Source organism: Hibiscus syriacus, unplaced genomic scaffold (genome assembly GCF_006381635.1).
Source record: "Hibiscus syriacus cultivar Baekdansim isolate YM2019G1 unplaced genomic scaffold, ASM638163v2 tig00110403_pilon, whole genome shotgun sequence".
Classification (NCBI taxonomy): domain Eukaryota; kingdom Viridiplantae; phylum Streptophyta; class Magnoliopsida; order Malvales; family Malvaceae; genus Hibiscus; species Hibiscus syriacus.
In genome coordinates this window covers 36,652-60,968 of record NW_024062723.1, presented here as the reverse complement: position 1 = coordinate 60,968, position 24,317 = coordinate 36,652, and the positions used below count along the sequence as shown (strand labels likewise).

Sequence of the window (24,317 nt, the reverse complement as noted above, 5' to 3'; positions counted from 1 at the left end):
GCCCAAATAATATAATCATGTATTGGGCTAACCGGTGAAGATTCCATTGGCCCAATTAGTGAAAATCTAAAATATAAGCCTAATATGTGTCCCTATCTTTTTCTCTTATATATATGATTAGGGACGGCAATGGATCGGGTTTTTGGTCAATCCGACTCGACCTAAAAATTGTATATCCTACACTCAATCTGATCTAACCCGAATATATATATATATATATATATATATATATATTATCCAACTCTGACTCGACCTGATTTTTTAAAGTATAAAATTTTTAAGGAAATTACATTATTATCATCGGGTCGGGTCGATTCAGAGTTTTTTCACACTCCACCCGAATCTGACCCAACCCGACTTCATCTTTTAAAAAATACGATCCAATCTGAACCTAATTTTTTTAAAAAAAATTCAACACGATGTAATAAAATCAAGTTAGAACCCGTCGGATGTGGATGAAATTACCATCCTATATATGATCAACAAATGATCAGTGATAAGATATTTGTATATGCATTTATTAATTTTGTGTTTGAATTATAAGTATTTATTTTATTTAAAAATTATATAAAATCATAAAGAAAAATACACTTATTAGACATAAATCACCCAATATATAATCAAACCCAAATCTTATTTTCAACAAACTTAAATACAAAACTCCCAGGAGAAAAAAATTAAATTACTTGGAGTACTTGATATATCCCACAGATGTAGCATTAACATCTTTTATCAATGTCCCAAGAACAGGGGCTGTCAAACACTTTGATGTATCCTCCTTGTAAATGAACCCCACACATTTGCGGTCTTTGGTACATTTGTCCCGGCATTGCTCGACTCTCATCGGACCTTCACCGTCGTGGGTTCAAAAAATGTTCCGCCCCTACATCTTTGTAGTAATTGACCTTAGCTCCGCTCCGGCAAGGCACGAGATTCGGCGGTTTACAGATTTCGCTCCACCCCAACAGTTGGACAAGCGACGTACATTCTCTTGTCACATAATCCGAAAGCGCCGCATTTCGACGGCAAAGCGCATTCCCTCTCAAAGTGACTTGAGAAGAAAGCAAAGCTCTCATCCCATTTTAGGTAACTCACTTGGTCGTAATAAGTGAACGCCTTGAGGTTTCCGTCGGATTCGAGTCGTAAGAAAGAGATCGTGGCGTTGTAGTTGAGTTTATTAAGGTTGACTAGGTTGCCTCCGCGGGTTGGACGAACTTGGAGAAGTCGTCGGCCGTTTCCCGTCGTAGAAGTAGTGCTCTGATTAGCTTGTTCATGTACCAATACTAACTCGTAAGCTGTTGCATTTTCGTTTTCAGGCTGCGCATCAAATGTCACGATGTCTCCAAAGTTTTCTTCTCGCCAACCCCCGTAAATAAGTTGCTGACCGGAGTTATTCAGGTACATAATGAACCCTTTACGGTCTAGTACAATACTATACGGTCCATTGGAACCGTCCACGTCAGATGTTCGGCTAACGAGCTTGTTCCGACCGTTGATTCTAACGGATTGACCCACCAACAGTATCCGTCGGGTGATCAAAACTTTGCCAAACGAATTTCCCATTTTTATCATGCAATACCAAGTTACCATTAGCCAGTAACGTAATCCCCGTGACACCTTTGTTAGCCGTGTTGGTTTGCCAATTTTATCTTCAATTTGCTGTCTTCGGCTGAGAAATTTAATACAGTGTCAATCAATAAAGAGATTATACTATGCACTGAACCCAGATTTAGTCTTACCGCCAAATAGATATTTAATTTTTAACAACTGTATAACATGAAAATATCTAGAAATCTAATTAATTTTAAGGTAAAGTACAAAAATGGTCCCCTAACTTTATTGTTTTATTAAGTCTCTTGCCTATTAAAAGTTACAAAATGATCATTCGATTATTGAATATTACTTTGCTATGTCCATCGACTATTAAAAGTTACAAAATGGTCGCCGAAATATTTATTATGTTCCAAACTGGTCCTTTACCGTTAAAAATTGGCGGTTGTCTAAGCTGGATGTTAATATGATGACTGAGATATGATAGTCTTTGATATTTTAGGATAAGATTTTATCATAGCACAGTCAGCAAGTTAACGTTTAACTTAGAATATTGTCAAATTTTTAATTAAAAAAACGTGTTTGGAACATAATGAATAGTTGGGTGACCATTTTATAATTTTTAATAGTCAAGGGACTCAACAAAACATCATTCTATAATTGGAGGACCATTTTGTAGCAATTAATAATTGAAGGACTTAATAAAACAATATCCTTAATTCTATAGAACCAATTATTCATTAAATCGGTTTCACCTTACATTTAATTTGATAGATATGGATACGAAGGTGAAGGATTTTAGCCTAAGTTTTATAGAGTATGGTATTTTTTTATAAAATCAATATTAGATTTATAGAAGGTCAATCAAATTAAATTGAAAATTTTAAGGTTCAACGGTTATTGATAACGATGATCGATTATGATAAGTGATGATCGATTATGATAAGTGATAATCGAGAATAATATATTTTGGTTAGATTTTGGGTTGAGAAATTTTTTATTACCACAAAGTTTATATTTATTTTTTTTCTATTTGTTATCCCACAATTAGGGATGGCAACAGGTCGGGTTCGGGTCGGGTATTGGTCCCCCCGTCCCCGTTTAAAAAACCCATACCTGTCTCCGTTTAAAAAATCACGGGGAAACGTGTATCTCTATTTAGCATAAACGGTTATTTAAACGGGTATCAGGCCGAGTATATATATATTTAAATTAAATATATAAATATTATATATATTTTTAATTTAAATTAAATTTATTAATATTATATATATAATAATTATTATTTTTAATATTTATCGGGACAGATATCGGGGCGGGTAATCGGGGCGGAGATTACCAAACCCGTCTCCGTCTCCGTTTTAGCATAAACGGTTTTTTCCCGTCCCCGTTTAGCATAAACGATTTTTCCCCATCCCCGTTTAATTCGATTTTCGATTTTCCCCATCAGATTCAAGTTTTTTTTTGTCATCCCTATCCACAATCGGTCACTTGTTCTTATTCGTAATAAAATCTAACTAAATTTATAATACAAACTTACTCTAACGGCTTTATCTCACATTTGTTTTATTTTAGTTTTTAAAAACTGCCCGTTGCCACTTGCCAGGCTGATTGCCAATTTGCTTAACATAAGGGGAAGAAGAAAGCGACCTCGGCAATTTGCGATAATGCTTCCAACTCAGATCAGGATCACGTGTCAATACGTTCACATCTTTCTTTTTCTTTTAGTTACCTTTTCAGTTTTCAATTTTTTTTAATTAATTTAGATCTATCTGAATTATACGTCTAATTATAATGAGTGAATATTTAAACAAAAATTTATATATATATATAATAATTAAAACTTAAAACTTACTTAAATGATATAATTTATTACTTCAACAAACTTTGTTGATTTTTCTTATATATTAATATTAATCGTTTTACAATCTATTTATACTACTCAAGATCACTTTACCTTTTATTAAACAGATGAGGAGTATGGTCAAATTGTGTTGACCGGACATGAATCAAATAGTAAAAGATCCATGTTAAGTTCTTAGTTAACATTAATCTCTACTATCGTTTTTAATGGTGTTTAACGAGTTGAGCAGTACGTAATTTATTTAATTCAATTCGATTGATATTTAATTCAAGTTAACGTACTTCAAGAGTTTAACGAGTTCAATCAAATAAAGTTCAATTTAAAAATTCGGAAATGGTTCATTAATATTTTATATTTCTTTAATAATTACCTTTAAAATATTTTATTTAAAAAAAAGAAAATTTAATTAATAATTATTAATTTGTTAATAGATGATAATAAAGATGTTAAATTAATAATTATTAGTTTACTATATATTACATAGAATTAAAAAAACTGGGTTGTGAATGGAGCAAATTAGGTTGGAGGATCGCCCTCGCCTCTGTAGTACCTGATCTGGATTAGTCGGTCAATAAATCGAATACAAGTGATTAATTAAAAAAAAACTAAAATGAAAATTTTTATAAGCTTAACAGACAACAAAATCGAGTCGAACAACAAGGTTTTTTTAAGGAGCCTGATTCGAGCCATCATTTAATCTTTTCTTTAAGAAAAACAAAAGTGAAACTTGTTTGGGAGTAACACAAACAGGCGAGGGTCCCGTAGGGATGCGCAGGCAGTGGTGGTCGTCGCTTATCTTTCCAACGGCCCACCACCATTACAATGTTAGTTGCACCACAGCTAAGCATAATGCCTTATGCCTTGGACTTTCAAAGCCATCGGAAAAAGACTCAACCATCGTATTTATCCATTGTCCTTGAAAAACTTCTGTAAATTGTAATGAGTTCTTGATTTATTTCTTTAAATTTTTAAAATTTACGTTAATAATTCATTTAGTAAGATAAATAAATAAATAAATATAAACACGTGATTATATGATATCTTTGATTGTTAATAGAACTTGGGTGCAGTCGTGCAAGAAAGTCCGTCTCTTTGTTTTCTCCATTAATGGAAGCTTGTACATAATCCCAACCCTAGATGGGACAATTCAATTATTTATTTAATCATATATAATTAAATAAAGGCTTAATTATAAAATAAATGCCCAAACTATACAATTTTTCACAAATAGATGCCCAAACTTTTTTTTTTTGAATGATTCAAGTGTCAAATGTTACAAACGTTATCACTTTAGGTGTTTGGGTCATAACTACCGCTATTTTTCTTCGTTAAGTGGCACGTGTCATATTCTGGTAATTTTGGGGAAAAATAAAAATATTATTAGATTTATAAAAAACCTAATTTCTCTTAAATTACAAAAGGACCCCAAATCCCTAAAAATCCTAAATCCCTAAACGTAACCCACCGCCGTCGCCCTTGCCGGCCATGACCACCACCGCTGATGTAGTTCCTGCCATCTTCCTAGTTATACGCAGCCATAGTTGTTACCAATTATCCGTCAGGATCACGTGAAAATTTTCAACCTAGAGTTTGTGGGTTACAAAACATCAGTTGAAGCTTTGTCAACAGAAAAGGGCGGTGGGTGGTGTAGGTTTAAGGGTTGAAATGAGGATTTTCAAAGTTTTAGGGTTAGTTTAACTTTTTGTGTATTTTTTAATATATATTTTTAATTTTTATTTAAAAAAATAAAATTATCAAAATATGAAATGTTTTACTTAATAGTAGATTTTAACAACAGTTACGGTTCAGACACCTAAAGTGTAACGTTTTTTTGTTTGTTTGGCAAGATGAATTTTATTAATTAAATAAATCTACATTAAGAGCCTCGTTAAAAACCCACCTAAACTTAGTTGGAGGAAAAGAATACTCTTAACAAGGTACAAAGTACAAGTCCACTTATGCTTACAAAACGAAAACATCAAAGCGGGCACTGGCCCCTCCATGACAATCCCAAGAGCTAATTTCACAACATATCCTAACATAGATCAAGACTAAGCAGGCACTAAAAATAGCGTACTAATAACAACTATGTGTGAAGATAAACCATCTGATGACAATGAAATAATCGAGCAGCATCCAAAAATCACAAAACAAGAAATCATCCGAACTAGCCTAAATGAAGGCAAACATCGCTATATTACAGAACAAAAACAAATAACATCTTGAGTGATGGATCAACTGTGTAGAACTCTCAAACCTTGTTATTGACCATCCCACTCGGACAAAATTAACAAAGCACCATATAGTATTATTAAGACTATAGACTGTTATACAGTTGATGATAGTTGAAGTTGTTGGTGGATGTGTTGTTAAAGCTATTAAGAGCAGTTAAGAATTGTTAAGAAGTTGTTACGTTAGTTAAGGTAGTTTGTGAGAGTATATGAGCTATTGTAGAAAACTATATAAGCATAGCTTACTATTGTTGTAAAGTGAGTTCAAGAAATACATGACTCTTTTGCACAGTCTTCTTTACATGGTATCATTTGCCATTCGTTATGGAGGAGGAATTGTTGCTGTGTAATTGAATAGAGGCCTCTGCTTGAAGTTCTTGTTCCGCTGGCTGAAGGTTCCCTCAAGAATTAGTGAAGATGTTCACCAATAAAAGAGTGAATGTAGTTCTTGATGAGTCAAACTTTCTACTATGGAAACAACAGATACTTCTTACTGTGAGGAGTCATCGTTTAAAGGGATTGCTCACTGGTACGATGCAGTCTCCACCTGCAATAGTTCTTGATGATAATGGTGAGCTGACTGCTAACGAGGCATATGGAGATTTTGTTGCTCAGGACAGTGATGTGGCTTCCTGGCTTTTATCCACCATCAGCAGTCACCTCTTGCCGCAGTTCGTTGGTGCTGAAACGGCTGGTGCTGTGTGGAAAACAGTCTTGCAATTTTTTGCAAACCGATCCACAACGTCGGTTATGAATCTACACTATAAACTGCAGTCACTCAGAAAGGGAGATGACAGTATGAGAGTGTTCCTTACTAAGGTTAAGGAGGTATGTGATGCGTTGGCATCTTGCGGCAGTCTGGTTCCTGCTGTAGAGCACATTGCTAGCATTCTTAAAGGACTCCCAAGGGACTACCAATCGTTCATGGCTGTTATAACATCCAGTGGTGAGTCTCTTCCCTTAGATAGGATCTATACTATGCTAGTTGATGCTGAGACACAACTAGCTGGGTTTGCTGCCCAATAAGAACATGCTGTGGCAAGTGCGCATGTTGCTCATGGATTAACAAGTAATGCTGCTGATGGTAATCGTAGTTCAGCATATCGATATCACTCTGGTGGACGTTCCACAGGGCGTGGTCGAGGGAGGCCATGCGTTCAATGCCAACTCTGTGGAGAGCGCCAACTGTGAATGCTGGTGCTAATGGTCTTGATGATGAGGTTGGGTAGTCTCGTCCTAAGCAAGGATCAGCTGGTGCTAATTTTGTCACTGTGGAGAGCGCCAACTGTGAATGCTGTCATGTTAAGAAGCATGGGATAACTCTAGAGACTTCCTCGGCTCATGCTGAATTAGCAACTAGCTCGAATCAATGGGTGGTTGATTCAGGTGCTACACATCATGTTACACCTGAATCCAAGAATATTACTCACCAGACTGAACACTTTGGCCTAGGTAATCTTGTTGTGGGTAATGGCATGTCACTAGCAGTTAACATGGTTGGTAATGTTATTTTACCCTCGTTATCTCGACAGTTGTTTCTGAATGATCTTTTGTTTATACCTGGTGTAACAAATAACCTCCTTTCGGTTTTAAAGTGTGCTAGGGACAATAAGGTGTACTTTGAATTTCATGCGCATGGCTGTTATGTTAGAGATAGCTCCACAGGTGAAGTATTGCTTTCGGGGAAGGTCAAGAATGGCATGTATATGTTCTCTGAGTCTGGCTCATCGACTGTTTGTGAAAAAGCCCAAGTTAGTCTTGCTGGTGTTAATAATTCTAATCTGTATGCTCTTTGGCATAGGAGGTTAGGACATGCCTCTTATAATACTATTGTGAAAGCGTGTAGGGACGTTGATGTATCATTCTCTTCGAATATGAATGAAAAATGTGATGCTTGTTGCATTGGCAAGAGTCATAAGCTGTCATTTCCTGATTCCACTATTGTTTATTGTGCCTCATTCGAATTAGTGTTCACTGACCTTTGGGGACCGGCTCATGTTGCCTCCAAAGGATTTAAATATTATTTGACGTTTGTTAATGCCTATTCAAGGCACACATGGATTTATTTTCTGCATAATAAGGCTCAAGCTATAGTGGTGTTTCGGTTGTTTCAAAAACTAGTGTTGAATCAGTTTGGTGTGTCGATAAAAGCGATTCAAAGCGATTGGGGTGGCGAGTACAGGAGCTTGTCTCGTGTTCTACTGCAAGATGGCATCAATCATAGGCTTTCGTGCCCTCACACCTCCGAGCAGAATGGAGTTGTGGAGAGGAAGCACATACATATCATTGAGCTGGCTCTAGTTCTGTTAGCTCAAGCATCCATGCCTACACAATACTGGTTTTATGCTGCCATGACTGCAGTTTACACCATTAATAGGCTTCCGACCAAGGTGTTGAGTGACATGTCCCCATATGAGAAGTTATTTAGAAAAAAACCTGATTACACTTCGTTGAGGGTCTTCGGGTGTAAGTGCTTCCCACACCTCAGGTTGTTTCAGGCTCATAAACTTGAGTTCAGATCTCAAGCGTGCACCTTCCTGGGTTATAGTTCACAACACAAAGGCTACTTATGCCTTGCATTGAGTGGAAGGGTCTATGTTTTGCGTCATGTTGTATTTGATGAGTCAGTTTTCTGACCACCAAGGCTCCTACAAATGACAGTGTAGTAGAGTCGGCTGACTTGGAGGTTGTAACTAACATTCAACAGTTACGAGCGATAACAGGTGTTGTGGGAACTACTGATGCAGTACATGGACCAGTACAAAGTACTTCAGAGAGTCTACAGTGTGCTTCAGAAAATGCGCAAGATACTTCGACTAATGAGATACTTGAAGGTGATGGTGGACATGTTCCTACAGTAAACTCTAATGATGGTCAAACTGGTGAGAACGTTAATGGTGCTGTTGTGCAAGAACCTGTGGTTTCGAATGTTGATGATGAAGCTGTGCAAGAACTCTTAATACCAAACATACCTACTGTAAATGCTCACCCTATGATGACAAGAAGTAAGTGTGGTGTTTTTCGACCTAAGCTGTTCATGATGTCTTCAGAGACAGTGGAGCCAAGCAATATATATGATGCGTTGAAGTCCCCTAACTGGAAAGCAACATTTTATGCTGAGCTCGATGCATTGCAACGTAATGGGACGTGGACTGTTGTGAAGCTGCCACGTAGAAGGTCGGTTGTTGGCTGCACATGATTGTTCAAACTTAAGACTAACCCAGATGGGTCTGTTCAAAGATACAAGGCTCGTTTGGTCGCTAAGGGGTACTCGCAAGTACCAGGGCAGGACTTCACCGAAACCTTCAGTCCAGTAGTCAAATTTTCCACAATCCATGTGGTTTTGTCCTTGGCTGTAACAAGACAATGGCAGCTACGCCAGATTGACGTTAACAACGCGTTTCTAAATGGTGAATTACATGAGGACGTATATATGCAGCAGCCATCAGGCTTTGAGCAGTATGCTAAAGATGGCAGCCATCTTGTGTGTAAGTTGAACAAGGCCCTGTATGGACTTCGACAGGCGCCTAGGAACTGGCAAGCTCGGTTAAAGCAGTGTTTATTTCAGCTGGGGTTCGTTGAATCTAGGGCTGATACGTCATTGTTCATACGTAATAACAATGGTGTGTACACTTACATGCTAGTCTATGTCGACGATATTATAGTCACTGGGAGTTCGAACACAGAAATTGATGATATGGTTCAACAGCTGGATCTTGCGTTTTCGTTAAAAGACCTGGGAAAGCTCGGTTATTTTCTTGGGATAGAAATTGAAAGGTGTGGAGGATCGTTGGTATTAAGCCAACGAAAATTTGTTCTTGAACTGCTGACTAGAACAGGCATGGACAAAGCTGGTCCAGTAGTAACACATATGGTGTTAAGCAAGTTACAATCAGAGGCTGGTGACTTACTAATTGATGCAAAGGAGTATCGCAGTGTTGTTGGGGAACTACTATATGCGTGTCATACTCGTCCTGACATAACCTATAGTGTGAACCAAGTAGCTTAATACATGCATGCACCGCGTCAGAGCCACCTGGTTGCTGTTAAAAGGATACTTCGGTATCTTGCAGGCACGCTTAAGTATGGGTTAGTGATAGCCCCGTATGGAGTGAATATGAAGATAGTAGCCTTTGCAAACGTAGATTGGGGTGGAAACCTTGATGATAGGAAGTCCATATCAGGGCATTGTGTGCTTGTAGGGGATAACATTGTATCCTGGACTTCCAAGAAGCAAAAGACAGTGTCAAGATCCACCATGGAAGCAGAGTATCGCAATGTAGCTGATGCAGCAGCTGAAGTGGCTTGGGTCGGTGCTCTTTTGACAGATATGGGTGTTGTGAATCAAGGTATACCAGTCATCTGGTGTGATAATAGTGGTGCTGTGGCCATGAGCAGTAATCCGGTGTATCATGCAAAGGCTAAACATGTGGAACTCGACGTATATTTTGTGCGGGAGAAAGTGGCTGCTAAACAAGTTATGGTTAACTACGTCCCAGCGAGCCATCAAGTTGCGGATGAACTTACTAAGCCACTGTCCAGACCGTTGTTTGAGCAGTTTAGATCAAAAGTTCAAGTGTTTCCATTTGGCAGAGGAGAAAGAAAAGAGAGCAGGGAGAATATTAAGACTATAGACTGTTATACAGTTGAGGATAGTTGAAGTTGTTGGTGGATGTGTTGTTAAAGCTATTAAGAGCAGTTAAGAATTGTTACGAAGTTGTTACGTTAGTTAAGGTAGTTTGTGTGAGTATATGAGCTATTATAGAAAACTATATAAGCATAGCTTACTGTTGTTGTAAAGTGAGTTCAAGAAATACATGACTCTTTTGCATAGTCTTCTTTACAAGTATTAACACAACAACATTCCTGCAAAAAACAGTTAAAAAGCCACCCAAGGCACACCCAATGTAACATTGGTAACGTTAAACACTTGAATGATTAAAAAAAATTTAAACATTTATTTAAAAAAAATAATATAATTTGAGCAATTATTTAATAATTAAACCTTAAATAAATATAGAAAGAAACACACTACGTGTCCATGATTGCTTGTTATGAAAGTTGAAAAGATAGCAAATTACGGGATAACCTAACGCGACATGCACGTAAACCAGGGGCTTATCAAAGCTGTCTTTTCTTAACCAAAACTAGAAGAAACGTTTCTTGGCGTCTCACCTCCAAAATTGCCAAGTGTAAATAATCCAGACAGAATATGACAGCAGCGAGGCCCTCTATAATCCATTAATGACTTGGTCAAACAAAACATTTTCTAATTAATTTCTCTGCCAAACCTATTAATTCCTTAATTAATCACTCTACGTGAAAGAATTTACATGAACATTTCTCAGTCGGTGGTGCACTAATTAACTTTATTATTGTAGCAGCCTCTGCTTAATATGGCTGAAGAATTCCCCAGAATTTGCAATGTCAACATCGACTGCAGTTTAGAATATAACTAATAAGGTCAAATCATTGAGGATCAGACGGTATCCAATGTACCCTTTATTGAGTCATTATAAATATAGACCATGCCTGGCTGCTTCATCCTCATATCTTCCATGTCTATTTCCCCTTCTTTCAATATGTCTTTGCTGTCTTTCTGCTTGTTGTTTCTGTTAGCTTTTAGTGCCGGAGCTGTTGTTCCTCCGTCGGAGACGTTTCGGTTCGTCAACGATGGAGAGTTCGGGCCGTTTATCGTTGAGTACGGTGGAGATTACCGTGTGATAAGTATAGGAACTGCCCCCTTCCAGCTTGCGTTTTATAACACCACCCCTAATGCCTTCACCCTTGCGTTGCGCATGGCTACCACGCGTTCCGAATCGTTGTTCCGGTGGGTTTGGGAGGCGAACCGGGGGAACCCTGTTCGCGAGAACGCCACATTCTCTCTCGGGACCGACGGGAACCTTGTCTTGGCCGATGCCGATGGTCGGGTAGCTTGGCAGAGTAACACTGCCAACAAAGGTGTTGTAGGGTTCAAATTGTTGCCTAATGGTAACATGGTGCTGCATGATGCCAGTGGCAAGTTCATTTGGCAAAGCTTTGATCATCCAACTGATACACTCTTGGTGGGTCAGTCGCTCCGGGTAGGTGGGGCGACGAAGCTTGTGAGCCGGGCCTCGGCTCGAAACAATGTCGATGGAGCCTATAGCTTGGTGATGGAACCCAAAGAGCTGGTTTTGCAATACAAGGGACCAAACACTCCCAAACCACTTGTCTACTTCAGATCATCCGTTTGGCCTAATACACAAGATGGCACCTTACAGACCGTGACACTGAATGTCGAGGAAACAAACGATGGTTTTGCTTATGACGTTCTGCTCGACTACACCGTGGCTAATTCCTCCATCGGGACCGGAAATCTCATTCTAACGAGGCCGAAATACAACAGCACGTTGTCGTTTCTTCGGCTCGGGATCGATGGGAACCTGAGGGTTTTCACCTACTATGACAAGGTCGATTCACAAGCTTGGGAAGAGACATTTACTCTCTTTTTCCAGGGACTCCATATGGGGCACAGAATGTGAATTGCCGGAGAGATGTGGGAACTTCGGGGTGTGCGAGGACAACCAATGCGTCGCTTGCCCATCACCAAACGGATTACTCGGTTGGAGCCGGAACTGTCAAGCGCAGAAGGTGAGTTGTAGTCCAAATACTTTCAGCTACTACAAGGTTGATGGAGTTAACCATTTCATGAGCCAGTACAATGAAGGACAAGGGATCAAGGAGAGTGATTGTGGGAGGAAATGCACCACTGATTGCAAGTGTTTGGGGTACTTTTACCACAGGGAAACATCAAAATGTTGGATTGCTAATGAGTTGAAAACACTTGCTAAAACCGAAAACACTTCCCATGTTGGTTACATAAAGGCACCCAACAAGTGAAGATCAGTCTAATAATGGTTAAAGTAAATTGCTGAAGCTTGTGTTTGTATTTGTTTTGTAGCTCTACTTTTCCCTCTGTATTTTCTAGTTTTGTCTGCTAATAAATATTTGTAAGTTTAAATCACATATTACAAGTAATAAAATTGTATTCACAATTATCCATCTAGTGCATTTGTAATTGGATTTAGTGACAGAAGGAACTCTGTAATGTTCCAAGTAGAGGCAAAACTCAATCTGGAATTAGTACTAATGAAAGTAAGATAACAAAGTTTATTGTCATGAAAGTATAAAACATAAAGCATCCTCAGTAATCTTGTGACTTCCTTTTACAATATGAAATGATTTGGGAAGCTACTGTTCAGAGCTGCCAAAGCCTAGAAAACGATCAACAATTTTGGCGACAGAGTCGGCCAAGCTGTCGGCAGCTTCTTGGGTGGAAGCTTCTGCATAAACTCGAATTACATCCTCTGTGCCTGATGGTCGTATGAAACACCGGCCTTTAGGATACTTCACTGCATTTCGTATAAAACAAGATTAATAAAAATGAGGCCCTGAAAAAAGATCTAAGAGAAAGATATGCCCCAAAACAATACGATCAGCATCCAAACTAGCTGTTGTACTACTCAATGAAGGATAAAGTGCTTGATTAGTGATCATTTCGTGAAGCATTGCTAATTTGTCTCATGTTTAGTTGTTATCTTATTTTCCATATGCACTGGCCAGAATGAGTTGAAACGAAAATGAACCCTTTCACCTTGAAAAAAAAATTCAGTGAGATGAAAGAACAATCAGCTTGTAACTAGTTGATAACTGTATTTTACTGCCAAATATGAAAAGATAACGCACCTTATTCCAACATCATCGGAACCAAATCCACGTGGTACAACCTTCTCTTTTTGTACGTAATAGGCACCAATGCCATCACTCAGTAGACCTCCACCTTTACCAGTATTACGAACCTCAATAGCTAAACCAGTCAACATATTTTTCAAAACTTCAAGTTTCTCTCCGCCAACACCATCAGCCCCATCAACCACCACTGTGTTATCCATCTTGTTGCTTTGGGTTTCATTTGGGATCAAGTCTAGCAGGCACCTAAACAATAATGTAAATTGTAAGTAGTTTATTTCAAGTTAAATAAATGGCTACAGAAAACACTCCAGCTTCAATTAACCTGAAAGAGCTTGAAATCTATTCAAAATACGCAGATTCTGTCGCTGCAATGCCTTTATTTCTAGCACGAACCATCCAATGCAGCCGCGGGGTTGTTAAAATTCCCAAATCAAGCGCAATGGCTCCAAAAATTGAATATATTCCCTAAAAAATGGATGGATATCAGCAAACAATAGATATATATGACTCACAAAGAAATTTATCAAATAAATTATAGCGTGTTCCCTATAATGCCATACTTATTCAGTTTTCTTCATGGATGGGTGGTGATCGTGATGGTACATTCCTACTTGAATAACTGAATATATAATGATTGTACCTTGCAGTGCTAAAGTTCTTTTCGTTAACTATATAAAATGACTGAATATTTCCTTGATTCATAATGCAGGCAATCCAAGGGTAACTCCTGAGGGATGTTTGCTTGTTGGCTAGAATGATGGCTGCCAATTTGTACTATTCCCAAATCGAGGATCTGATGTTTGAGGTATTTAGTTTGTATATCATCTAACACATTCTGAGGAGCCTCATTTAAAGGAACCATTTTAGGCCAATCCTTTTTCATGTCTCTTCTCAATTGTCCATGTGGCTATGCAGTGATGAGTTTCATGTTCGTGCAGAAGAACTTCATAGATCCTCTAGGAGAGATGCTAAACACTACATAGGTATACTTCAGAAATTTTAAAGAATGATCAGAGAATGTATTTAGACTTGGGAAACAAAAACTAAATATGCTTCTCTAACTAGATTTCAAATGCCATGTGATGATCTATGTGACTAGGAAATGATGGTTTATCATTGTATTGGTTCTCATCGATGCTACTTATTATGCAGAGCTCTGGAAAAATGATCCTCCAAATGAACCCTACCGTGTTATTCTTGGTGATGTTAGGGATAAGCTGTATCATACACGTGAAAGGTCTCGCCAAATGTTATCTCTGACATTCCTGAGGAAGAAACTTTCACCAAACGGATTTACTATTAGATTGTTGTTAAAAAATAGTCAACAGCCATAAAATCTGATTTTGTTGTTCTGCACTTTTTTTTGCTTTATGGAGCGGGATAATGATGTCTTGAAAACTATTTTCATTTCACTTTCTCTGCCCTCATTGTGATGTCTGACGTAATTAACTATTAACTCTCTTTTTTTTTTTTTTTTGCAGTTTCTGGAACCTCTTGAGCTATGTTATAGATCACTTTGCTCTTGTGGTGATCGGCCAATTGCTGATGGAAGTCTTCTTGATTTCTTGAGGCAAGTGTCAACTTTCGGCCTCTCACTTGTCAGACTTGACATTCGTCAAGAGTCTGACCGCCACACACAGATGTCTTGGATGCCATTACCCAACTCTTGGAAATCGGTTCCTACCGTGAGTGGTCTGAAGAACAAAAGCAGGAATGGCTTACTATCTGAACTAAGTGGAAAGCGTCTGCTGTTTGGTCCTGATCTTCCTAAAAGAGGAAAAATTGCTGATGTTTTGGATACATTCAGTGTCCTGGCAGAGCCCCCCGGTAGACAACTTTGGAGCATACATCATTTTAATGGCAACTGCCCCATTTGATGTTCTTGCTGTTGAGCTCCTGCAGCGTGAATGCCATGTGAAGCAACCATTAAGAGTTGTTCCACTGTTTGAGAAGCTAGTAGATCTGGAGGCAGCATCTGCTGCTTTAGCATCTGCTGCTTTGGCTCGGCTCTTCTCAGTTGATTGGTACAGGAACTGGATCAATGGCAAGCAAGAAGTTATGATTTGGTATTCAGATTCGGGTAAAGACGCTGGGCAATTTGGTGTGAAGCTAACGATGTTCCACGGTCGTGGAGGAACTGTTGGAAGAGGAGGTGGTCCCACCCATCTTGCTATATTAACTCAGCCTCCAGAAACTATCCATGGGTCACTTCTGGTTACAGTCCAAGGTGAAGTTATTGAGCAACCATTTGGAGAGGAACACTTGTGCTTTAGAACACTCCAGTGTTTTACTGCAACCACACTTGAGCATGGTATGCACCCACCAGTTTCACCAAAACCGGAATGGCGTGCACTGCTGGATGAAATGGCTGTTGTTGTTACGGAGGAGTACCGTTCCATCGTCTTCAAAGAACCTCGATTTGTTGAATATTTCCGCCTTGTAAGTGAACTTGCATTCTCATGTTCTTAACACCATCTGTTCTAAGTTAGTTAAAGCAGATTTGGATTGAACATTCTATACCTTTTCTTTTGGCTTTAGGCCACCAGAGCTGGAGTATGGTAGAATGATTATTGGTAGCCGACCATCAAAGCGAAAGCCAAGTGGGGGTATCGAATCTCTCCGTGCAATCCCATGGATCTTTGCCTGGACACAGACAAGATTTCATCTCCCTGTTTGGCTCGGCTTTGGAGCGGCATTTAAGCATGTCATTCAGAAGGACATTAAGAATCTCCTTATGCTGCAGGAGATGTGCAACGCATGGCCTTTCTTCAGGGTGACAATTGATTTGGTTGAAATGGTCTTCGCAAAAGGAGATCCCGGCATAGCAGCCTTATACGACAAGCTCCTTGTTTCTGAAGAACTCTGGTCCTTCGGAGAGCGGTTGAGAACCAACTATGAAGACACTAAAAGCCCTCTCCTCCAGGTAAACTCCATGAGCCTTGAGCACATATCCTGTGCCTCCAGTGAACAAAAACTCGAGCAACTTAACTCTTTCTTTTCCTTTTTGATATTCAGATTGCTGAGCACAAGGATCTTCTTGAAGGGGACCCCTACCTGAAGCAAAGACTCCGGCTACGTGATTCATACATCACAACACTAAATGTCTGCCAGGCCTATTCACTCAAACGAATTCGTGATCCGAACTACAGTGTCAAGTTGCGTCCACATATCTCCAAAGAGATTATGGAATCAAGCAAACCCACCGATTAACTTGTGAAACTGAACCCAACAAGCGAATATGCCCCTGGTTTGGAGGATACCTTCATCCTGACCATAAAGGGTATTGCAGCCGGCCTGCAAAACACCGGTTAAACTTACTTTGCAACTGCATGCTTATTGTTCTAAGTCAAGAGGAGATAGATGAATTATTCATCGGAGAAGTACGTCACTTCGGCATAAACCTTCCTGAGGTATATATAGTGGCAAGTGTCTATTACTGCCACAAAATGGATTGGAGTTGAACTCCATTGAAACTGATTAATAATTTATGCTTTTAATACAAGTAATGCCCTTGAGGCTGCTTCCGGTTTTTGTTTACATGAACTGATGGATATAATCCACAGCTTCTTTATGCAATGCATGCATGTATGTCTTGTTTCTTTTACATTTCCTTTTATGCTTCTATTTTTTCAGACATAATATACGATTTAGCTTTCGGACTTTTTATTGTTCTAATATGGTACAACCAATGAAATTGTGACATGTCGAATTGGACGGTCAAGTCTTAGTTTCAAACAAAAAACCATGCTCATGTTCAGTTGCAAACTAAAATTCTTTATCCTTGTTCTTTCAGTTCGGACCTACACTGTTTAGACTACCTGTAACTTTAAGGCTGATAAGCCTTGGCTTTGGACAGATCATTCAGTTTTCTTCAATTTGTAACCTCGAGTCCTCGACAACCTCTGCTTCACCGTCGCCATCTCACGAGTACCAGAACTTGAGTCTGGCGCCTTAGACCACTCGGCCATCTCATGTCAATGTCTCTCGTTTTACTAATATAATATTTATTACATAGACCCAATTGTCCAGAGTAATCGCTACAACAAACGTTAAATTCATTAAAAATATGTTTGAGATAAGATGACAAACTCGAGCTTCGACTACTTAGTTAAGAAACATATTTGATTCTTTTAATATTTTTTATGTATTTATTCAGAATTTTTATTAGTCGTTAATTAAAACGGCAGCGTTTCGTAGTCAAATGAATCAAAGCACAACGGCATTGCCATAAAAGGTTAAAAAATCAATCATATAACATACAGAAAAATTCACCGTACGCCGTACAAACGGTAAATTCTACGCTGCTTTTTACGTACTTTTTGGATCCTTTCGGTCTTTGAATGAAAAGACAGGCTTTTACTTCAACACGTGCTACCCCACCTCTCACACGTGCCAACATCATCATCATCATAAAAAAAAAATGGTTGTTTCTTGTTCCCATATGTAATGGGATAAGGGGAGGTAAGATTAGTAGGTTGCCCCCAACATTAGGTTGAGAGCAGCTTCCGTAGGAGACCTCCAAATTATGAAATGTTCTTTATTTTTAATTAACTCGACATTATTATCACATCAAATTAATTTTGATAGGTTTGTTCTTTTGTTCAAATAAAGATTTTCCCATAATTGCCCAATTGACATTGTTGGCCTAATTGACAAGTAAACTGTTGGTTTTAGACCACACAAAGGTATTAATATGGACAGTCATATCATAATCATATAAAATCTCAAACTTTTATACAATTATTATCATTATTATTATTTCTTATATTCCTTTAAGTAAAATGACATTTTTATGACGACATGATTGAATACTATCAAAATTTGGTTTAACATGCTCAATATCTTTTTTATTGGCTTAATATCTTATTATGCCCCAAGTCCCTTACCCTTTCAATTTTTGAAATTTAATCCTCTACTTATTTGATTTTGAAGATTGAAATCTAACTTGAATGTGTTGTCAAGTTATAAAATCCATCTTTGAATAGTAGAATATCAAATATTCACCTCATAGAAAAACGTATTAAAACTTATAAAAAAAGACCTATTAATAATATTTTCGATCAAATTTTGTATTTCAAAAGAAACAAATAAGGGGAATGAAATCTTGAAATGAGATGAGATACTAAATTTGTTAAATAATGTCTAGGTTCAAATTATCGATATTATAAATGAAACAAAGTAGATTAAAATGATACATAATAGATTTATATAATATTAGGTCTAGATAAACCGGTCCATGAATCAAATATTATTGATTTTGAAAAGCTCATGATGGTGATGATGTTAGGATGATGGGGATGGCTTCAATAATTGCTCATGTAAATAGGAAAATACAATATATGGTAGAACCATAGAAACCAAACCCATCATACATTTCAAAGGTTTCTGGATTGGGGAATCTTTAAACAATCTTTTTTATACACCCAAAAAATTAATTAAAAACTTTATTTTTCTTATTTATTGTGTTTTAGTCAATCAAAAACCAATATTTTCCACTTTGTTTCTCCCCAAAAGCATTCATTGGCACAGCACAAACCCCCCCCCCCAAAAAAAAAAATGGCTGTGATGGTCTTGTTTGAGCACCCACCACTTGCACTTTTGGACCCCCTCCCTTTGTTTAGGTGTTTAAAACTTAACACAAACAACACTTAAATGCCCACTTGTGAAGGCTCCCCACAACAAATTAAAAAAAGAAAGATGAAGCATTTCTACTCCCTCACATGACAATGCCATACAACAACTTCACTTGCAAACTAATTCAAAACATAAAATCAAATCACACCCTATAATGTAATTAGCTATAACATGCATTAATGACTTAAGAAACAGATAATGGTGGCCTTGGGGGGCATGTTTTTGTTCTGAGGCCAATCTCTATCCTATAGGGCAGAATTTCATGTGTACATAGCAATAAATGGTGTCAACTACCCCCCCCCAAAAACACACACTATTTAATAAGGGAAAACCAACCATGACCAAGTCTAAGAAATTCATGGTAAACCAGACAATTAAGTAAAACTAATAATGGAGTTGCAGAGAGGAAAAGATGAAAAAAATGGGAATTTTTTTATTTATGAAATGGTTGAGAGAGAAAGAAACAACAATATTAATGACAACATATTTCATCCTTCTTACACTAACCCATAAACTAAGTACCCAAGAGAGAGAAAGAAACAACAATATTAATGACAACATATTCCATCCTTCTTACACTAACCCAGTAAACTAAGTACAAACCAGACATCCATCCAATCTCCCTCCTGGCTTCAGATGATTTTTTATATATCATCACATATATACATGTACAGATTCTCCTTTGCTACCTGTCTGTCTGCCAGTCCTCTCACTGTATCTCTCTAAAATTTAACTATCCGCTAGTAATTAAATTATACACATATTTCTCAATCCTTTTTTCCCACTGAATGAAAGAAGTGATACAAAAGAACCAGGCTGGCCTACTTCAAAATGGAAATTTAAGGAAATGGGTGAAGGGAGGAAGGAACAGGGAACCCTAGAGCAATGGGGAATGAATTAAAAAATAAAAGCTGCAAAAGGGAAACTAAAAGCTAATTTTATCTGGGGTTCCTCGGGCATTGGCTGTTCTAATGGGATGATTATTATGTAGCTCTCCGGTTTTATGTCACAGGTACCTGGTAATCCTTATGTGGTGGGGAAGAAAGATTGGAAGGGTAGTGGAAGAGTTCCCAACAAAATGGATATTTGGGTAGCAAGAAGTGAATGCAAAAAAGGGTGGACTGGGAGTACAGTACAGTCATTAGTTCTAAAAGCTGTAATGCCTCACCGAGTGCTCCAGCATTTCCCGACTAGGGCACACGAGTTCCTTCACCCGGCTACCGTTTTTGTATATCTTGAATGTTGGTACGATCCTCACATTTTCAGCATTTGTAATCACTGGACTCTCCTTGATGTCCACCTTTACTCCAAAGAAACGACAAAAAAGTAGAAACAAACTGTTATTCTTGCTGCAAATACAAATACAAATAAATAGTGGAGAAAGAAAAATGGATCATTTACCTTGAGAAAAATTATGGAGGGGTAACGACCACAGAGAGCATCAACGAATGGAAACATCTGTTTGCATTGCAGGTTGGAAGCCATCTTAAAATGGACAACAGAGATTCCTGTGGATCAATATTAAATCTCGAGAGGATTGCAAGATGGTAAAATTGGGAGAGAAAGCAATTGAAGTACTGAAGACAGTTTAAAATGTAAAGTCAACACCTACCTGGCAGAGATATTGCAGCTCTGAACTGCTCGAGACTGGATACTTCTTTTACTTCACCGCCGAACTTCATGTTATAAACCTCTTCACCGCAAGATTTCTTCAATGCAACTTGTGCATGAAAAAGAGATTCAGCAACGTCATTGTCATATGGAAGTTCCCTTCTCAAAACTTCATAATCTCGGACAGCCTCAGCCCATCTTTCTAGCTGTAGTTCACATTGATTGATGGTTAGTATGAAGCACCAAATTTGGGTATACCTATACACAAAGATGTTTATCTGTATGATGAATGAAAACTTCAACTGAATTGTTTACCTTGCTATTAGATGTTGCCCTTCGAAGAAGGGCTTTTATGTAGTTCGGTTGGATACTTAAAGCTTGGTCGCAGTCTTCAACAGAAGACTCCCACTGTTCAAGCTTAAACCAACATGCTGCTCTGTTACAATAAAGAACAGAATTAGATGGATCAAGCCTGAGCCCATCCCCATATGCTGAGCAGGCCTCAGTAAATCTCTCAGATTTGAAAAGATCATTCCCACGTGCTCATGCTCTAGCAACCAACCTCACATTGCTGAGCAGTATAGAAACTTCAACATTTCGAGCATCAACCTCCCCAGCCTTCTCAGCAGCTGTAATTGCACTGTCAAACCTGCAATACATCCATCATTAAATTTCTAACTCCAGTCCCAAAGCCTTTGTTATCATATCCGGTGAAGCTTAACAATGTTTTTAAACTAACCTCCCAAGTGCCATCTCCATTTGTGCTTGGACAAAAAATAGATAAGCTTCAGCAAGCATCCCAAAGAACTTAATCTGTGAGGAGTTGATGCATTGTTCTAATTTAGGAACAACTGAAAGGCTCGATTCAGCATCATCAAGTTGATGCAGTTTTAAAAGGGCTTCCACTCTACACATAAAAAGCTGTAAATTCAAAGTGAACCAGTTCAGCCATTTTCAATGTCTGTTTGCTGCACAAGTTCTTCAAAATTTAAAGATGTAGAGTTTTAGACAAGATATTTACCTGAGGGGAAAAGTCTGCACCTGCAGCAATAGCAGCATCAGCTTCCCGTAGTGCACTTCTCCAATCCCTAATTTTCCAGGCATCTGTACACTTGCTAAGATGCCTTTCCACTGCCTGAAACTTCTGCAACTCTGTCGGATCTTGCGGTTGCCCAAGAAAACATAAGTGTTTCCTAGCATTCTCAACATGACCTACCCTGAAATTGAATGGAGTTAAATTAGAGCAACCGAAATATTATTCGCACATCTGATTCAAATTGGGGTAACTTAAAATGTATACATTTGACTAATAGTGGGAAACAAGAAGTGATTTCGAAATGCTTACAATCATGAAATGAGACAAGGCCGACATCATCAAAAGTAAACAATGAAACACATGGATATCAAATTTTCATAGAAGATAGAAACATAGAAGATAAGTTCATCAGCTGCCTAATACCCTTTGCCAATGGATCCTACTGCAAAAAATTAAACGAAGTTGATCATTTGGAGCAAACTATGGACAACATTTCACTGGATTTCTCCGAGGATACCCGACATCTAAAATCAACAAAGAACTAAAGAGAGATTCAAAAGCAGATGAGTAATTCTAGCCAAGCTAATCTAACAAAAACAATCAACCACTAAAATGAGATATTAAGAAGCTCGGATCATAAGAATTGTGAATATATAGCAAACAAGAGAATAAATGCATCTAACAATCATTCACCAAAAATGTTTCCACCGACTCTATTTCCATCACTAATGTAATCATAGCTCTTTTCACCTTAACAATAATGAAGCTAGTCTCTGATGAGCCGTCCCATAATTAGGATTCAATCTAACAGCTTCTTCACATTCCTTCACTGCCTCTCCTACTCTCCCTAAAGCTGTCAATGCGGCCGCTCTGTTACTCCGGTTAGCCGCGTTCGTCGGTGACAAAGCTATAGCCTTATCATACAAACTCAAAGCCTCTAAAAACTGTCCTCTTTTGTACATCTTATTAGCAACTCTCTTAACATCCTCAGGTTCTGAGTTCCCCATTGCTTTCCTCATTAAATCACTCGAGTTCCCCCGGTTTCCGATAGTGTTACTGGGTTCAAAGGCACCGCCTTTGGAGGCGGTAACGGGTCCAGTAACCACTCCCCCGCCCCGCATTATGCTGCCATGGTCGTAATTACCCGACCCAGAGCCCAAAACGTCGGTTCTGGAGCTCCGGTTCACCGCCATGCCGGTTTTAATGATTTTCCCCGAAGGACATATGTTTCCCGTCGGAAGAACGTTGACTGGCGGTGAGTTGACGGCGCTTTGACCTGAACAGATCAACGGGTAGGTCGCGGCATAGTTGGATTTGGATCTAGTCTGACCCGGTTTTATATTTCCGGTCGAATCAGTCGGACTCGTTTCACTCGAGCCGGAAAGCTCAACCGAATGATTATTCCGACCCGATTCAGATCTCCTAGCAGTCGCGTTGGACGAGTTCCGACCTGAAACGGATTTGGAAAAACTGGAACTCGTCGTCGTAGCGGTGGTGGTCATTATCGTGAGACCCTGTTGCCCGGTTCGGAGGGGGGACACGGGTGAACCCAGATCGAGTTCACGGAAATCGGGCTTGTTATCATCGTAACTCAACGAGTCACGGAGTTGATCGGCGAGTTTATCAAAATCCCGACCTAACTCCGACACCGTCTTTCCACAAGGATGCGACATTTCACTTTAAAAAAAATGGGGTCAGTCCAATTCTCTTCTCTCTTCTCTCTTCTCTCTTCTCTCTTCTGGGTGGGTTTTAAGGGTAATGCGAGTGTAACAAAAAAGTATGAGCTCGTTGAAGTGAATGTGGGAAAGGACAGCTATAGCAGAAGAAAAGAAGAGAGATATGAGAGAGAAAGAGAAGGAAAAGAAAGAGATGGGGATCACGTGATATTAAAAGTAAGAAGCAAAGAATGGATGTGAATTTTCTTTGGGAGCGAGAAAGAAAGGGTTTTACAGAGAGAAAGAGATTTGGAAGGCAAAGAAAGAAAGGAAAGAAAGAAAGTAATGGAAGACAAAGAGGATTCATTTATTCACTTATTTTCTGCTTAATTAATAATATAATTTTACCTGCTGCTTCACGAGACATCCTTTTCATTGTTGGGTTAATTACAAATCACAGAATCCGACGAATGGACCCATACGAATTATTGGTTACCATCACATAACAAAAGTATTTCTTAGATAGGAATTATTTTTACTTCAAATCAAACAATAGGGTAAATTATGCATTTAATATTTAAACTATCAGTTTTTATTCATTTTAGTATCTAAATTTTTATTTTTTTTTAAATTATACTTAACGTTTAATTTTTGTTTCATTTTAGTACTCCGTTGTTAAAAAAATTAATGCATTTAATACATAAATTATCAATTTTGATCAATTTTAATACTTAAACTTAAATTTTAAAATTTAAATATTAAAACAAATCAAAATTAGTAGTTTAGATACTATATGCAAAATTTACCCAAAACTATAATTCCTCCCCCCTATCGCTCAAGTGAATACATATTATTTTCTATTAGAAGCAGCTAGTTTTATACTTTTATTAAAATAGTATAAATATTTAGAATTATAATAAAAGTTTATAATATAATTATAAATCAAATATGTAATTAAGACATTTTTATAATAATTAATAAAAAATAAGCCGTTTAACATC

General features: G+C 38.1%; 1 protein-coding gene and 3 pseudogenes across 2 annotated transcripts; 2 read left to right on the top strand and 2 right to left on the bottom strand.

Annotated features, from left to right (window-relative positions):
* Positions 1–624: 624 nt before the first annotated feature.
* On the bottom strand, positions 625–1,642 carry LOC120123880 (annotated as a pseudogene).
* A 9,504-nt stretch (positions 1,643–11,146) lies between these two features.
* Positions 11,147–12,684, top strand: LOC120123729 (annotated as a pseudogene).
* Positions 12,685–14,281: 1,597 nt separating this feature from the next.
* LOC120123878 lies at positions 14,282–16,692 on the top strand (annotated as a pseudogene).
* A 3,096-nt stretch (positions 16,693–19,788) lies between these two features.
* LOC120123728 (TPR repeat-containing thioredoxin TTL1-like) lies at positions 19,789–23,607 on the bottom strand. 2 transcript variants are annotated; one of them, XM_039142544.1, is made up of 7 exons: positions 22,412–23,598; positions 21,647–21,842; positions 21,365–21,546; positions 20,941–21,274; positions 20,627–20,831; positions 20,416–20,522; positions 19,789–20,314 (listed from the first exon to the last, which is right to left on the bottom strand). In XM_039142544.1, the coding sequence occupies exons 1-4, from the start codon at positions 23,332–23,334 to the stop codon at positions 21,169–21,171; spliced, it is 1,407 nt and encodes a 468-aa protein (XP_038998475.1). In that variant the 5' UTR covers positions 23,335–23,598; the 3' UTR covers positions 19,789–20,314; positions 20,416–20,522; positions 20,627–20,831; positions 20,941–21,168. The 2 variants fall into 2 exon arrangements, with proteins under 2 accessions (XP_038998475.1, XP_038998476.1); XM_039142545.1 differs by lacking the exons at positions 19,789–20,314; positions 20,416–20,522; positions 20,627–20,831; positions 20,941–21,274 and having other exon boundaries at positions 21,368–21,532; positions 22,412–23,607.
* Positions 23,608–24,317: the final 710 nt, after the last annotated feature.

What these genes read in the sequence shown, in the direction of transcription:
- LOC120123728 (XM_039142544.1), bottom strand. Translation starts at nt 23,334, where the DNA reads ATGTCGCATCCTTGTGGAAAGACGGTGTCGGAGTTAGGTCGGGATTTT. An exon ending in CTAGCTTCATTATTGTTAAG is followed by an intron (nt 21,843 to 22,411) that starts GTGAAAAGAGCT and finishes ATTCAATTTCAG; the next exon opens with GGTAGGTCATGTTGAGAATG. An exon ending in GTGCAGACTTTTCCCCTCAG is followed by an intron (nt 21,547 to 21,646) that starts GTAAATATCTTG and finishes TTGAATTTACAG; the next exon opens with CTTTTTATGTGTAGAGTGGA.